Source organism: Dipodomys spectabilis, unplaced genomic scaffold (genome assembly GCF_019054845.1).
Source record: "Dipodomys spectabilis isolate Male_0828 unplaced genomic scaffold, ASM1905484v1 ptg000092l, whole genome shotgun sequence".
NCBI classification, from domain to species: Eukaryota; Metazoa; Chordata; class Mammalia; order Rodentia; family Heteromyidae; genus Dipodomys; species Dipodomys spectabilis.
Window position 1 is genome coordinate 7,809,823 of NW_024870769.1, and position 16,537 is coordinate 7,826,359.

Sequence of the window (16,537 nt, forward strand, 5' to 3'; positions counted from 1 at the left end):
TGATGATCTATTTGACTTTAAGATGACCTTATAAACAGTGAGTCATGTCTCCCTCCAGTCATATCTGTGCTGGTGATCTTTTAATTTAAATTTTATTGTAAAGGTGATGTACAGAGGGGGTACAATTCATAAGTTAGGTATTGAGTACATTTCTTTTTGAACAGTGTTGTGCTGGTAATTTTTGAGGAAGGGATTTGCTTCTGTTGCAGGCAGGAGCCTGAACCTTCATCTTGTTTTTCACTTGCCACCTTGGCTGGGATGAGAGGCATATACACCATGATGCCAACCTGCTCCCTTGTCAGGGACTCTCATGGTCCATTTTGCCCAGGCTGGCTTCCAACTGCAATCTTCCCACTTCCAACCCCACATGTAACTAGGATTACGGATATGAGCACTCTAAGATTCTAGATATTGGCACTCTGACTAGATTGCAATGAGTAGAAATATTAAATATCTACATAACCACCTGAGAAAACTTAGCTGTATTTCTATTTAACAGAATATAAGTTATATTTAATGTAAGTATCTTGTAAGCATATGGTTACTGTAAGGCCTGTAATCCTAGCTAAACAGGAAGCTGGCATATGAGGATGCTAATACAAAGGCAACATGGGCTGGAAAATCCCTGAGACTATTATCTCCCATGATCCACCAAGAAGATATAATTGAGGCTGGGGCTCCGCTGGTAGAGTACCAGCATTGAGTATAAAAGCTAAGGGTCAGGGGATGGGAATGTGGTTTAGTGGTAGAGTGCTTGCCTACCATACATGAAGCCCTGGGTTCAATTCCTCAGTAACATATAAACAGAAAAAGCCAGAAGTGGGTCTGTGGCTCAAGTGGTAGAGTGATAACCTTGAGGAAAAAAGAAGCTCACAGTTCTCAGGCCCCAAGTTCAAGGCCCAGGGCTGGCAAAAATAAAAAATAAATAAAAATAACAAAAGCTAAGGGACAGTGCCCAGGCCCTGAGTGAAAAGCCAATCCAGGCATGCTCATCTAAGAAGCATCCTGAAGGCCAGGAACTGAGGGGCACAGGGGGCGACGCCCACATGGGCAGAGCCCCTTGGCAGCTCTGACATCACAGACACTTTCTTGAGGTCACAATAACCCTGGCTATATATATCGTGTGCTGAATGGTGGACTCTTGTAGGTAGTTTGGAGGGTGGAGTTGAGTTGTTCGGGCGTTTAGTGATTTGTTGGTTTGTCTATTTGGTTCATTGACTTGGCTTTGATTATCAGGTATTTGGATTTGGATTACGATTTGGCTTTGACTTCTCGGACTTTGCTTCTTTCTTTTGCCTTTTTTCTTACTGTTTCTTATCTTCTTTCCTTTTTCCTCTAATTTCCTTCTCTCTTCCTCCTCTTTCTTTCTCTTCCTTCTACATTTCCTTTCTTCCCTTCTCTATTTTTCCTCTTTATCTTAACTAGATAGCATTTTAACATTTACTCATTTACTAATCATTTATTCATTCGATATTTACATTACATAGTTTTATTGTTAGTTAGATAGTAATTTCATTCACTTATTACATACTTTACTATTAATTATACTAATACTTCTATTTAGATCTGATTGTACTTGGTTTCACTTGATTAGCTCACTTTTCTCCCTAGAGCACCGCTAGGGTGCTAGTCAGCATAGGAATGACTAGCCAGTGTAGAAAGGTGAGGTACTGGCGAACCTTTGAGAAAACTTCCCCAGAGCAGGAGCTCCTGGGGGCTCACTACCGGGCGCTCCGGACCATCGGTGAGGGCGGCTTTGCCTCCATCCAGCTGGCCAAGCATCTGCCCACCGACTCCCTCGTGGCTGTGAAAACCATCGATAAGAGGGAATTCCCCTTTTTCGCCACGGAGCTGGATATTTTAAGGTCTGTGGAGCACCCTAACATCGTTAAGCTCTACCAGGTGGTAGAATCAGATTATCGACTGCATTTGGTGATGGAGTACCTCGACGGAGGAGACCTGGTGGACTATGTACAAAAACTGGTGAGGCTGGGGGAGGAGGAGGCGAGGGATCTGTTTGGGCAGATCTTGAAGGCTGTCAAATATTGCCACGACCATGGTATTAGCCATCGAGATCTGAAGGCTGAAAACATCTTACTTGACAACAAGGGTATGGCCAAACTGTGCGACTTCGGTCTCAGTGTGCGGCTCCAGGGCCAGCAGGAGCTGACGGAGCAGTGTGGGACCCCAGCCTATTGGGCTCCGGAAATGGTCAAGGAGCAGAGATACCAGGGTCGGAAGGTGGACGTCTGGAGCCTGGGGGTGATACTATATTACATGGTCACGGGCAACGTGCCCTATGACGACAGTTCATGGGCTGTGTTTAAAAAACAAGTGCTTGCAGGCAGATTTACAACCCCGAAACACTTTTCTCCTGAACTCAAAGGGATCTTAGCTTACCTGATGACCACCAACCCTCAACAAAGGCCGACTGTATGGCAAGTGATGCGCCACCCTTGGTTTCGGGGAGCTAATGTACCCTCACCACCCCCCATCCAGAATGCCCCGCCCCAGCCAGATCCAGCCATATTGTATATCATGGCCTCCTACCTTGGTTTTGATCCAGACCAGGTCAGTCAAGCCCTGCCTAGCTGCATGGCCACGTACAGAATTCTAAAACAACTTCAAGACCACGGCCAACAACACCTGGCCCGCAGGATGAGGTATGCTATTCCTGGGCCTCCGCCTTGCCCCTCACCTGCATGCAAGAGCTTCAGAGCTCTGCATCTGAAGAAAGCGAGCGCTCCTGTGCGCCACCAGGCTGCAGGCTTCCCTGCTAAAGAGCAGCTGAAGGGTGGTGGCAGGAAAGGCAGGAGAACCGTGTGCGTCCCCTGCGTCCTTTGGCGAACCCCCGGCACCAACACAGAGGGGAAAACTGAGGAAGACATCAGTGCTACCGGGAATCCAGTAATAACCGTGGCAGCAGCAATAGCAGCAACCACCGCAGCAGCAGCAGCAAGCACAGCAGCAGTACTAATCGCAGCAGCAGTAGCTGCAGCAGCAGCAGCAGCAGCAACCGCAGCAGCAGTAGTAGCCGCAGCAGCAGCAGCAGCAACCGCAGCAGCAGCAGCGGTCACCGCAGCAGCAGCAGCACCTACTGTCACTACGGACCAACCCTCTGAAATGAGGAACCCAGCCACTGAGCAGGAGGTGGGCAGCAGGCCCAACTCTCTTCCCTCGGTACTACATAACACTTGGGTACTTGTCGAGAAGAAGAGGAAGATCAGCTCTGCTGTCCCGTGTCCAACAGCATCATATCCCAGCCAGCAGGACCCACAGGAAGAAGAGGAAAGCAGCGAGCCACCCCCAGGTCCTGTACTTTCGGAAACCCCCGAAACTTCATTCCCTTCAGTTCAACCAACATCAACTACAAGGAATGAACAACGGAGGGGCTGGAGGCGCTTGAGGCGTTGGAAGAAAAGCATCAGCTCTTGCTTTCAAAGCCTCTGTTGTTGTTGCCGGCCGAACGTGCATTAAGAAAATGCTTCTTCGGACGAACTGAAAACAAGTAGGTGGCCACTGAGCTGTGCCCTGTTTTATCTGTTTCAAGGAAGTCCCTTTAGCTCATCCCCTCTGACCTATGGTTACCTGGGTGAAGGGGAGTGGGGAGATGGGAAGAGATGAGAGGGGAGGGAGAGGGATAGACTTTCAGAAAGAAGGGATTGTGACTTGTCGGGTGCTGTCCTGTGCAATTCAGTCCTGAGTTCCCTTTCTTCCTGCAGCTTAAATGGAGAGTTTGAAAAGACATTGCCGTGGTGCTCACCTGGAACACATTCCACCCAGCCTGCATAGAGACGAGTTGATCTACTCCGACCACCACCAAATACACAGACTTGACTTTTACACAAAATTTCAAATTATTTCACATTATTTCAAATTATTTCTCATTTTTCTTATTTCTCATTTTTTTTTCTATCAGCCTTAATAAAATTGTGTTCTTAAAAGATGATCATATGTTCTGAGTTTGTATTCATTTCTGCCCTGGGTACTGATGTTTGATGGAAGTTAGTTCAAAAGAATGAGATTCAAAAGAATGAGATGGAGGGAAAAACAAGTCGTTTAAGGATACAGGTGGACCCGATGCAACTATGAGAAGTACAAGTTGTCAAAAACGAACTTTACAACTATGGTGGGGGGGGGGCAGTAGGGGGGGGGGGATGGGGAGGAGGGGGGAGGCTGGGAAGGGTAAACAAATGAGGAGGCTGCATGCTTGATAAGAAATGTACTCATTATCTTGCCCATGTAATTGTAACCCCTCTGTACAGTATGTTCACAAAAAATAAAAAATGAGGTGGAGCCACTAGTTTGTGGCTTTTGCCTGTAGTTCAAGCTATTCGGATGATGGAGTCCATCCTTGGAGGATTAATGCTCAAAGAGAAACAGCACACAAAGAAGTCCTTTCTCCAATACTGTCAGCATACAGGAGGGAAGGGAGGAGCTGAAGTAGTAGGAGGAGCTCAAGTAATAGATGGTTAACCTGTTAAGCACAGCAAGTGCATGGTCTGTATTTAACTCCCAATGGGCCAATGGGCTGTATATAATTTTATATAAATTAAATAATTTAGAAAAAAAATTCTTTGCAGTATGTTCAATGATCTTATTAAACTAAAATTTTAGTTCCACTTTGATCTTATCATACTAAAAGTTCCACTTCCACTTCAATCTTATCATACTAAAAGTTCCACTTTCACGATGTTATACTAAAATTTTAGGGTTTTTTTTGGTCCTGTGGTGGACAGCGCCAAGGCCCAGAGTTCAGGTGCTGTCCCTCAGCTTTTCAGCTCAAGGCTAGCGCTCTACCACTTGAGCCACAGCACCACTTCCAGCTTTTTTCTTTTTGCTTATGTGGTGCAGAGGAATCGAACCCAGGGCCTCATGCATGCAAGGCAAGCGCTCTACCACTGAGCCACTTTCCTAGCCCTAAATTTTTTTTAAAAAAGTGTATCTTTTAAGTATATTTTTCTTTGTAATTCATCTATGTCAAATTGCTTTCTGATTCACGTGTGATGTATTCAAACAATGTTGTAGCACTGAAAGTGAAGTTAATAATTTAGATATGTGAACAAATAAAAGGAATACGAACAGCCATATGAAAAGCCACTTTCAAGGAACAGGAAAAGCCACTTTCAAGGAAGCAAATTTTTAGATCTTTGTGGAAAGTGGGTATCCATTATGGTTAGATACTATTAAGTGATAACATAATTATCCAGCTCTAGAATTTCCTATGATATTTTAATAGTTTGAATTACAGTGAAAGAATATTGTTTTTTTGCTTCTGAGTGCTTCTGAGGTCTGAAGTGGAGTGGGTTGCCTTTACCTACGTTGTGTGATCACATACAGTTAACCAAGCAAGCCAGGATACTATTGTCTGGACATTATAATTGTCATACCACAAATGAATTGATGAAATTTATGAAAGGATAATTCACCATACCACCAATGAAGAATAATAAAGGATAGTTCACCATTCTCATTCTTCAAAAGAATTTCAAGCCGGGCTCCAGTGGCTCACTCCTGTAATCCTAGCTACTCAGGAGGCTGAGATCTGAGGACCACGGTTCAAAGCCAGCCTGGGCAGGAAAGTCCGTGAGACTCTTACCTCCAATAAACCACTAAAAAACCAGAAGTAGAGCTGTGGCTCAAGCAGTAGAGTGCTTGCCTTGAGCTTAAGAGCATAGGGACAGTGCCCAGGCCCAGAGTTCAAGCCCCACGACCAACGAAAAAAAGTTCTTTTAATAATATGTGCAACACATGTCCTGAGCCTCTGCCTAAATACTTCTAAGTTTAATATAACACATTTCACTATTGTGTGAAATCAGTTCCTTGAAATGGATAATATGTATATTTGAACGTTCCAAAATTTAAGTTTCAGAAGGAAGCACTATGACAAATGTAATCTCCCACCAGTATGTGCCATAGTTACCTAGTTCTGTTCTCTATTAACGCTGAGTTTCAGGCAATTCTTCCCAGAAAGGCCTACATATGTCTATCCTTTAAAAATGAATGGTTGCTTTTTATTATGTTTTAAATGATGGCATTTTTGTGAGCTTGGCTATTTTATTTATTTACTTATTTATTTTTTGTTGTTCATGAGGTCTGGGTGCTGTGTCTGAGTTCTTTTGGCTTAAGGCTAGCGTTCTTCTGCCACTTTCAGCCACAGCTCCATTTCCAGTTTTCTGGTAGTTAATTGGAAATAAGAGTCTCACAGGGACTTTTCTGCCTGGGCTGTCTTTGAACCTCAATTCTCAGATCTTAGCCAACTGAGTAGCTAGGATTATAGGTGTGAGCCACTGGTGCCCAGACTTATTTTTGGAGGGTGGGGGAGGGGTCCGGTTGTGGGGTCTGAACTCTGGGCCTGGGCACTGCCCCTCAGCTCTTCAGCTCAAGGCTAGCGCTCTACCATTTGAGCCACAGCGCCACTTCCGGCTTTTTTCTTTTTTGCTTATTTGGTGCTGAGGAATCGAACCCAGGGCCTCATGCATGCAAGGCAAGCGCTCTATTACTGAGCCACCTTCCCAGCCCTTATTTATTTTTTTGTACAGACAGTTTTTAGTTCCTCAAGTCAGCTTATGAGTACAGTGCATCTTGATCAATGTCAGCCCTCCTTTACCCTTCCCCATCTTTTGCCATTCCTACCCTCAGGTTAGTCAAGTTTTACATAATGTACATTGAATATAATGACTATATTTGTTTACTCTTCATTTCTCCATCCTCCCTTTCCCCCAAGGAAACATGTTTCAGCTTGCTGGTATTCATTTTGTTAAGCAGTTTGTTAGATGTTCAGAGGAAGAGTTACACCGTTGGACTGCTGAGTATACCATCCTTTAGCCTGTTTGTGTGCCTGTATAGATATACATATATGCACGTATAACCCTCTATATGCTTTCATGTATATTTATATTTTAGATCTAACTTCTACATATGAGAGAAAACACAAGTTATGTCTCTGAGCCTTGACTTCACTTAGTATAAGTTTTTCCAAGTTAATCAATTTTTCTGCCATTAAGATTATATATATATATATATATGTATATATATATATATATATATATATTCATTTTCTTGAACCATTCGTCTATTGCAGGTCATGTCAGCTGTTGTCATACCTTGATTATCATGAATAGTGCATCAGTGAACATGGATGTATCCTGACATCATATTCTGGGTAGGTACCCAAGCATGGTATAGCTGGATCGTGAGGTAGTTCTTTGTTTAGTTTTTTGAAGAATATCAAACACCCTTCCAGATTGGTTCCACTAGTTTTTTTCCCCCACAAACAGTGTAATAGAGTTCCTTTCCCCCACATCCTTGACAGCATTTGTTGTTTTTATCCTTGTTGGTGGCTAATCTAACTGGGGTTAGATTAAATCTCAGTGTTGCTTTGATTTGCATTTCCTTTATGGGCAGAGATATTGAGCATGTCCTCATGTGTTTATTGCATTCTTTCTTCTGAGAAGCCTCTATTTAGCTCCTTTGTTCATTTCTTAATTGGGTTATTGAGGTTTGGGGTATTTAGTTTCTTTAGCTCCTTGTATATTCTGGGTATTAGGCCCTAGTTGGATGTATAGCTGATAAAGATCTCCCATCTCTAGGCTATCTTTTTAGCTTAAAAACCATCCTTTGCTGTGCAGAAACTTTAATTTGATGTTGCTGAGCCCAAGGAACTCTCCTAAGAAAGTTTCTGCATATAATAAGTTATAATGTAGTTACTGTAGTTGTTTCAAGGTTTCAGGTCTAAAGCTGAGGTCTTTGATTCATTCTGAGTTGATATTAATGCAAGGTGACAGGAATCCAATTTCAGTCTTTTACATATTGATGTTCAGTTTTCCAGCCCTATTTGTTGAAGAGGCTGTATTTTTTCAGTACATATTTTTGGCTTCTTTGTCAAATATCAGATTGCTATGAGAATATATTTCTTGGCTAGTCTATTCATTGGTCTTCAGGTCTATTTCTGAGCCAGGACTAAGCTGTTTTGGTTATTATAGCTCTGTAGTAAAGTTTAGGGTCTGGATGGCATTTGAATGTATTGTTTTAAGTAAACCATGATAAATCATTCCTATGGCATTATATTATTTTCATTATGGTTGAGTAGTAAATTTTGAAATTTTCAGAATTATCAGGATTGTTGGTCTATTCTAGGCCTTGCAATTTCATGTGAATTTCATAATTAGCATGTCAGTGTCTTTAAGATTGACAGTTATGTTCAATCTGTAATCAATTTTGGGGAGTATTACAACTTATTGATGCTTAACCTTCTAACCCATTAACATAAAGTGCTTTTCTGCTTAATTACCTATTTCCTTTAGCATTTTGTGGTTTCTCAGAATATATGCTTTGTTAAATTTTTCCTTAAAAATATTAGTTCTAGTAGATTTTTAGTGTATTTGTTAGTGGTTTATATATGCCATCTGAAAATAGAGAAAACTTCCTTTTCAGTTTGGGGCTTTTTATTTTTTCCTGCCCAAGTAGTTAGAACTTCCTGTACACAATTGAATATAACAGTGGCAAGACATACTTGTTTTGTCCTGACTTATTAGGACTAATTAATGAGGATGGCACAGGATACAAGATACCCTATTATGCTGTTAAACTTGGAATGAACAGCCTTAAAATGTAATTCTGAAAAGTTACATCCAAAGGAACATCAAGGGTGTCAGGATGGCCGAGTGACATAAGGTGCCAGACTCAAGCTCAGCTTCCCAAAGTAACATCTGAAAAAATAGTGAAGGAATAGTTCCTTATTGCTTAACGAAAAGCTTTTATGGCTATTTTTGCTTGTGATTCTTATGAAATATCATTAGAGTTACCTGCTCTAGTTTCAGGGGAAAAAATGATTGTATTTTTATTGAAGTCATGTAGTGGTAGAAGGGTTTCCATGGGAGATCACTAGAAGTCTACCTATGTCAAATTCTCATAGTATGGAATTCTTGACTAGTACCATATAAGAAATGGGAAAGTCATAAAATGTCATTCATTAGAATTTCAATTGTTTTTGAAATATTTCAACTGTGATTTCTCCTTTTTAAAAATAATTTTTTCTGTAATTCAGTTCTGTGGCTTAATTATTGGAGATGTCATTTTTCAAAGAAAAGTAAATTGAATTTGGTGGGCTGCTTTAAAAAATCCAAAGAAAAAAAATTGACTTTTATCAGTGAACCTATCTGGTCTTGGGCTTTTCTTGGATGGGAGGTCTCTCATTGCTGTTTCTATTTCGATGCTTGATATGGGTCTGTTCAGTTGGTTTAAATCACCTTGGTTTAGTTTGGGCATGTCAATCTTTGCTAGAAATTCCTGTCTTTTGTAGGGCTGGTTTGGTGGAGATATATTGTTTCAACTTTTCTTTGCTGTGGAAGGCTTTTATTTGTCCTTCTGTTATGAAGGAGAGTTTGGCTGGGTACAGTATTCTTGGTTGATAGTGTTTGTCATTAGGGCATGGCATACACCAGTCCAGACTCTTCTTGCTTTAATTTTCACTTGAAGTTTATTTCATTGGTTATCAGTATGGCTACTCCTGTCTTCTTGCACGATACATTTCATTGGAAGATTGCTTTCTATCTCTTTACTCAGAATTTCTGGGAAATGGAGCCCTTTGTGTCAAACATTACTATCAAGAAATATGCCTGTCCTGTCTCCATACTGCCATCTTTCCTGATCTTATCATCTCTGATAAGATTTGACACTTTTTTAAAGTGTGGCCACAGCTTCTCTTAGGTTCAGAGGTTTCTGGGTATACTAGATGTTCTAGTTTTCTGAAAACCCACACGGGTGTCTCTTATTCTTTGGGGGTATGTAAGTTAAAAATGGTGTTTGGCATGAGACTGTTGGTTGTATGAATATTGAAAATGTTGAAAGATAAGGAAATCATTCCTTGCTAATCTGAACTATTTCAGGAAATGATTTGTAGTTTTGTTGTGCATGGTCATTCACGTATTGCAACAAGATGGTTGAGTCTAATTGCAAATTATGCAAGACTGCATTGTCATTTAATAATAGCCCTTTGTGCTAACATTTCCCAAGAGTATTGTTTTGTTCCCTGGATACTGGGATCTTGCATTCAGGTATAAATTATAATTGGTATTTTCCTCCACATGAATACCAGAGAATGTATACTTGCAATCCAACACTGTAAAGCACTACCAGTCCCCTGTTGCAGTAGGTGAAAGGGTAATTGGGTTGGGTAGAGTTGAGTGGGTGTCTTGAACCATTTTACTTTTAGCCTTCAAATGAATTTTTGTCCACTTGCATACAATATTTTTTGTGATAATATTGGTGTACTGAAGATGTTAAACTAGCAAACAGGTGATGGAATTTCATTTGGAATCTGATAATAGTGGGGGAAAAGAAACTGTGAACCTTTCAATTTGAATAAAATGAGGGACATTACTGAGACCCAGAAGAACAACACCCCCTCCCCGCCCCCACACACACCCATTCTATTCTGAACTAACTCTCAGAGAAATGCACTTCACTAAACCTAACTCAGTGGAAAGGAAATAGAATTTAGGCATTAGCTTTATCCCAGTTGGTTACAGACATTGAGAACAAAATCCACAGCTTAATAACAGACCCAGAACTACCATTTCAGAATTGGTTCATGGGGTCCTTAAAATTTTTAGTACCAGAGAGGAGAACCAAAGGGAGACAGACCTAAAGAGAAATATCAAGTCAGCCACAACAGGTCATAGAAGATGCAAAGAAATTAACAAAAAATTTTGGAATCTTAAAAAAGAGAATGTCATCAGTAACTAAGAGTCGTTAGGAATGCCTGACAAAAACCAGAATATAATCTCTCTATGATATATTATAGGTAACCTCGGGTATAGAAAACAAAGAATTGTAAAAACTGTAAGAGAAATAACAAATCACTTACACAGGAAATCCTACCATTAAAACTGGAGAATTCTTGACAGAAAATATTTTTAAAAAGTGGGGGGAGGGTCTTGGAGTGATGTATTTCAAACACTCAATATCCAACTTCCAACTCAGAATACAATAGCCAGCTAAGCTTTCATTCAAAACTGGAGACAAATACATATCATGATAAACAAAAGCAAATGCAGTTTATTACCACTAAAGCAATATGACCAAAGGTACACAAAGATATACTGAACACAGAAAATAATCATGATCACAAAATAGTGGAGAAAGCATATTCTGCCAGATGAATAGGTAGAGAACAGAAAGTAAAACAAAACCAAAATATGGTAGGGGACAAGAAACAATAGGAATTGTTATATATATCTCTATTTTAACACTTAAGGTCAGAGGACTCAATTCCTCATTTAACAGACATAGAATAGTGAGTTGCACCACAGGGCAAAACACAACTCTCTAGTGTTTACAAGAAATAATCTATTGTGGAAAACACTGGCTTAGAGTGCAAGGTTGGAAAAAAGTATGTGAAATAAATAGATTCCAGAAGCAGGAAAGCATAGTGATACTCATATCTGACAAAATAGCTTTAAATGAAAAGTAGAAGAATTAAAGAAGAGCAATTCATGTTAAGAAAGGGAAATCTCCATCCATGTGACATAACATGTCTTAAGCTTAGGGACCAAGTGCCACTGCATTCAATTTAGATAAATACTGTTGGAGGGCTGGGAAGGTGGCTCAGTGGTAGAGTGCTTGCCTTGCATGCATGAGGCCCTGGGTTTGATTCCTCAGCACCACATAAGCAAAAAGAAAAAATGCCAGAAGTGGCGCTGTGGTTCAAGAGGTAGACCCCTAGCCTTCAGCTGAAGAGCTGAGGGACAGTGCCCAGGCCCAGAGTTCAGGCCTTATGACTGGACCAAAAAAAAAGAAAAAAAAACAAACACTGTTGGACTTAAAAAAGCACAGAGCACAGTATGATGATAGTTGGAGGCTTCAATACCACATTCTCACCAATGGATAGGTCATCTGTGAACAAACTCAACAAAAATACTTACATACAATGATACCATAGGACAATGGGCCTTCACAGATGTTTACAGAATATTTCCTGTAGCAACTGCACAATACACATGCTTATCAACTGTGCCAAGTATCATTCTCCCAAACAGACCATAGTAGTAGTCTAGGTCAGAAAGCAAGACCAGCAAATATAAGAAAATGGAAGCACTTGCTGCAGTTTGTCAGACCATAAAGAAATTCAAGCCAAAATTCAAGCAAAAGAAATCACAGAAAATAATAATAATTATGGGCACTGACCAAGGATGAAAGAAAAAAATCCCTACTATCTAATTAAAATGAAAAAATAACCTAGTAGAATATTTGGGACACAGAGAAGGTATTTCTAGTAGAAAAGTTTATAGCTAGGTAGGCTTACATCATTAAAATGGAAAGATTTTAATGATTATCTCTTAATTGCTTAGAAAACAAGAACATGCCAATCCCAATCCCAAAACAAGTATACAAAAAGAAATCATAAAAATTATAGGAGTAACCAATGAAGTAGAAACAAATACACACTCACACACACACTCACATACATACATATACACACAAAATCTACATTGTAAGAATCAACAGAACTGAAGGTCAGTTCCTCACAAAAAAAAAAATTGAGAAAACTAATAAATCATTAAACAATCTGACCAAAAGAAGAGGAGAAGTCACCAAAATATATGAGGGATGAAGATGGAGACAAGAATTCAAGTGAGTTTGAGGCTGTAACTCCAGAATACTTTACAAACCTTCAGTCAAACAAACTGGAAATTCTAGTAGAAATGCATGCATTCATAGATAGCATCAAACTGCCAAAGTTGAGCCAAGAAGATAAAAATTGTTTAAACAGGTCTATAACAAGTAATAAAATTAAAATAACAATAGAATCTTCCAAGAAAGAAAAGCCAGAATCTGATGAATTCACTGCTGATATCTAGACTCAACCATTAAATAAGAACCTGAACACTCCTCAAACTTTTTCATGAAATAGAAATTGAGAATTCTTACCAAATTTATTCTATGATCGCAGCATTGCACTCACTCAAACACCATACAGAGACTCAACAGCAATAACAATTACCTAGGAATATAGACCAATTATTTTGATGAACATAGATACAAATCTCCTCAACAAAACACTTCCTCACTAACCACTAATATTGCCAGAAATGACACACAAGCCCAGGCAGGACTTTCTATTATCTCCAGTTAACCAGCAAATAGCTGCAATGGAGGGGTGGCTCGAGTAGTAGAGTTCCAGCATTTAATGTGAAGGCTCTGAGGAAACCAGGCAGAAGGATTATACTGTAACATAATAAAGGCTATATATGAAAACCTACAGTCAACATTATTCTCAATAGGAAAAATGGAAACTCTTTTTCTAAAATTGGGAACAAGATTCTCACTCTCGGGCTGGGAAGGTGACTCAGGGGTAGAGCACTTGCCTTGCATGCATGAGGCCCTGGGTTCAATTCCTCAGCACCACATAAGCAAAAAAGAAAAAGGCCGGAAGTGGTGCTGTGGCTCAAGTGGTAGAGCGCTAGCCTTGAGCTGAAGAGCTGAGGGATAGTGCACAGGCTCAGAGTTCAGTCCCCACGACAGGCCCCCCCGCAAAAAAAAGATTCTCACTCTCTGTATTCTTCTTCAATTAGTACTAGAATTTCTAGCCAAAGCAAAAAGGCAAGAGAAAAAGAGAGAAGTGATCCAAATAGAAAGGATAAGAGTCAAAATATCATTCCTCACAGGTGATAGGATGTTATACATAGGACTATAAAGATTCAACCTCCAGACTCTCAGAACTGATAAAGAGAAACACATGTGTAACGCACCAGGATATAAAATCATTCTCCCAATAACAAGTTGCTTTTCTGTGTACCCATAGTGTGCAAATGCAGAGTAAAATTAGGAGAAAAATGTCATTTGCAGTTGCTTAATAAAACCTAGCAATAAACCTAGTCAAAGAGGTAAAGACTTCTACAATGAAAGCTATAAAACCCTATAGAGAGAAATTGAAGACACCAGAAGATAGAAAGAATTCCCTCATTTCTGGTTTGGCAGGTTATAATTGAGACAATGAGAACAAGGCTAAAAGTAATGCAGATTCAATGCAATACCCACCCAACTCCCAATGTCATTCTTCTAAGAAATAGAGAAACAACCTTCAATTTTAGAAGCTAAGGTGCATTACAGTAATGTAAGCTGGGCCCACCTGGCCTGTTTGGTTCTAGATGAAGGTCTGACACCCACCTTGACTTCGCATATCACTGGGGTCACAACAGTATCTGTTATCATTTTGTAATTATATACAAAATTATATATATATATATATATAATTTTCCACAAACAACCTCTGAAACTCCTGGTTGAAAAATTTAGGCAGCTGAAGAGGTAACTCAGTGCTTGAGGTGTTTGCTTTTTTGTATGAGCCACAACACCACATCTTCAGCTGATTAGAGACGAGAGTCTCATGGATTTGTTCTGCTTGGTTCAGATAGGCTCTTGAGCTACGATTGCAGTCTGAGCCACCAGCATGGGACTGAAGAGTGGTTTGACTCTGGATTTGACTTTTTCTTAGCCCTGCTGGAACTCCTGGAACTGTGAAGAAATATAAGTTCCCTCCTAGGTAAAAGGTGCTAGTAGCCAAAGCAATAGTTACTGGACTGAAACTATAGTTGTGAGCATATTTAAGAATCTATTCCCCTTACTGGACTTCAGCATGGTATTACTCAATCCCTATGAGAGTTAGATACATTTGCCAAAAATGCAGGCACTACTTCAAAACATTATACCCACGTGACGGTAGCCACACAGAAGGGCTGCATTTCTTCACTGAAAAAAAAACATAATTACTTGATGCTGCTGGAAGGCATCTAAGAATTCTTTGTAATTACTGTTTTTTTTTTTTTTTTACTAGTATCAGTATTTTGAAATCAAGACCTCAAATTTGCTATGCTTGATAAGCTAGTCATCTGCTTCAGATATGCTTTTTACCCTCCTGTATGCTGAAATTTTTTCTGTGGATGTGTGTCTCTCCTGGGGCTTAAGCTTGGATCCTAGGTGTTATCCCTTAGCTCTATTTGCTCAAGGCTAGAGCTTTACCACTTGAACCATAGTATTGAACATTGCTATGAATGAGGAGCTGTTGTAAGTATGGAGCATATATTATTTACCTAAATATGAAATAAGTACTTCTATCATTTCAGTTTTACAGATGAGAAAACTGAGTTGCACAAAAGGTTGAGTGATTTTTCTAATGCACAAAAAAGTGTTAAAGAAAAGGTTTGTTTGTGGGTTTTGTTTTGTCGGTCATGGGGCTTGAACTCTGGGCTTGGGTACTGTTCCTTGGCTCTTCAGCTCAAGGCTAGCACTCTACCACTTGAGCTACAGTGCTACTTCTGGTTTTCTGGTGATTTATTGGAGGTAAGAGTCTCATGGACCTTTCTACCCGGGCTGGCTTTGAACCGTGATCCTCAGATCTCAGCCTCCTGAGTAGCTAGGATTACAGGTGTGAGCCACAGGCATCTGATGAGGTACTTTATTTTTAATGGAGCAGAAACTGGAAAGTTTTGGTAGATGTAGCTATTTCTTTTACACTACATGTCATTACAATATACTACATTGATTGTAACCTTATTTATTAAAGAACTAGAAGAGTAATCTGCTAGCTGTAAAAAGTAGACACTGAATATGAAATAATCTGTGACAATGGTACAATATTTGGATTCATTTTATTACAAAGAAACAAGCATATAAATGATTTGTCCAATTTATCATAATAGGCCACAAGTCAGTAGGAACTGAATTTTATGTAGTTTATATTCTACATAATGTTCAGTGGATACATATTCATAAATTAATAAATTTTGTTACTTAGCATTGTACTTCTCCTTAGTAAAGCCGTAGTTAGGAAGGAGTAAAAGTCCATTACTTCTCTCCTGTGCCCAAGGAGATATCCATAGGTAAAGACAACTGTTTCATTATAACATGAAAATAACAGCTCTGGGGACATACAAAAGGCTTTCCAAATAAGTCAATATCTAATTTTGGGAATAAAAGGAAGCAGATATATAGGGTGTTGACCTATGCTATAACATAATCTCATGCTGTAGCATGTTTCTCATTGTTAGATTTTTAAAATTAGAAAGAAACAAGGCTTCATATTTGAAAGTGGAAAATTATCCAGAAGTCTTCTACTAAAGACAACCTGTTTCTTCCCAATAACTTACCCGACACAAATGAATACCTTAATAACACTATATTCTTCAAATAACATCAGAAAAAGGAGATAAAAAAATTAAAACCCAGAAGCAAGAACATGGTTTTTAACCATGTTCTGTTCTTGCTTTTTTTTTAAAAGAGGACTGCCTTCACTTTAAAGATAGATGGTATAGGGCTGGGAAGGTGGCTCAATGGTAGAGTGCTTGTTTTGCATTCATGAGGCCCTGGATTCAATTCCTCAGCACCACATAAACAGAAGAAGCCAGAAGTGGCCCTGTGGCCGGAGTGGTAGAGTGCTAGCCTTGAGCTGAAGAGCTGAGGGACAGCACCCAGGCCCAGAGTGCAGGCCCCACGACTGACAATAAAAAAAAAAAAAAAGATCGATGGCATATAA

At 39.8% G+C, this 16,537-nt stretch overlaps 1 protein-coding gene across 1 annotated transcript; it reads left to right on the plus strand.

The window, feature by feature from the left end:
• The first annotated feature begins 1,641 nt into the window (after window positions 1–1,641).
• On the plus strand, window positions 1,642–6,912 carry LOC122112108 (sperm motility kinase 3A-like). Its single transcript, XM_042684960.1, has 2 exons — window positions 1,642–3,027; window positions 6,907–6,912. Exons 1-2 carry the CDS (start codon window positions 1,642–1,644, stop codon window positions 6,910–6,912), a joined length of 1,392 nt encoding a protein of 463 aa, XP_042540894.1.
• The last annotated feature ends 9,625 nt before the right edge of the window (window positions 6,913–16,537 follow it).

Coding starts and splice junctions, on each gene's coding strand:
- LOC122112108 (XM_042684960.1), top strand. CDS start 1,642: ATGACTAGCCAGTGTAGAAAGGTGAGGTACTGGCGAACCTTTGAGAAA.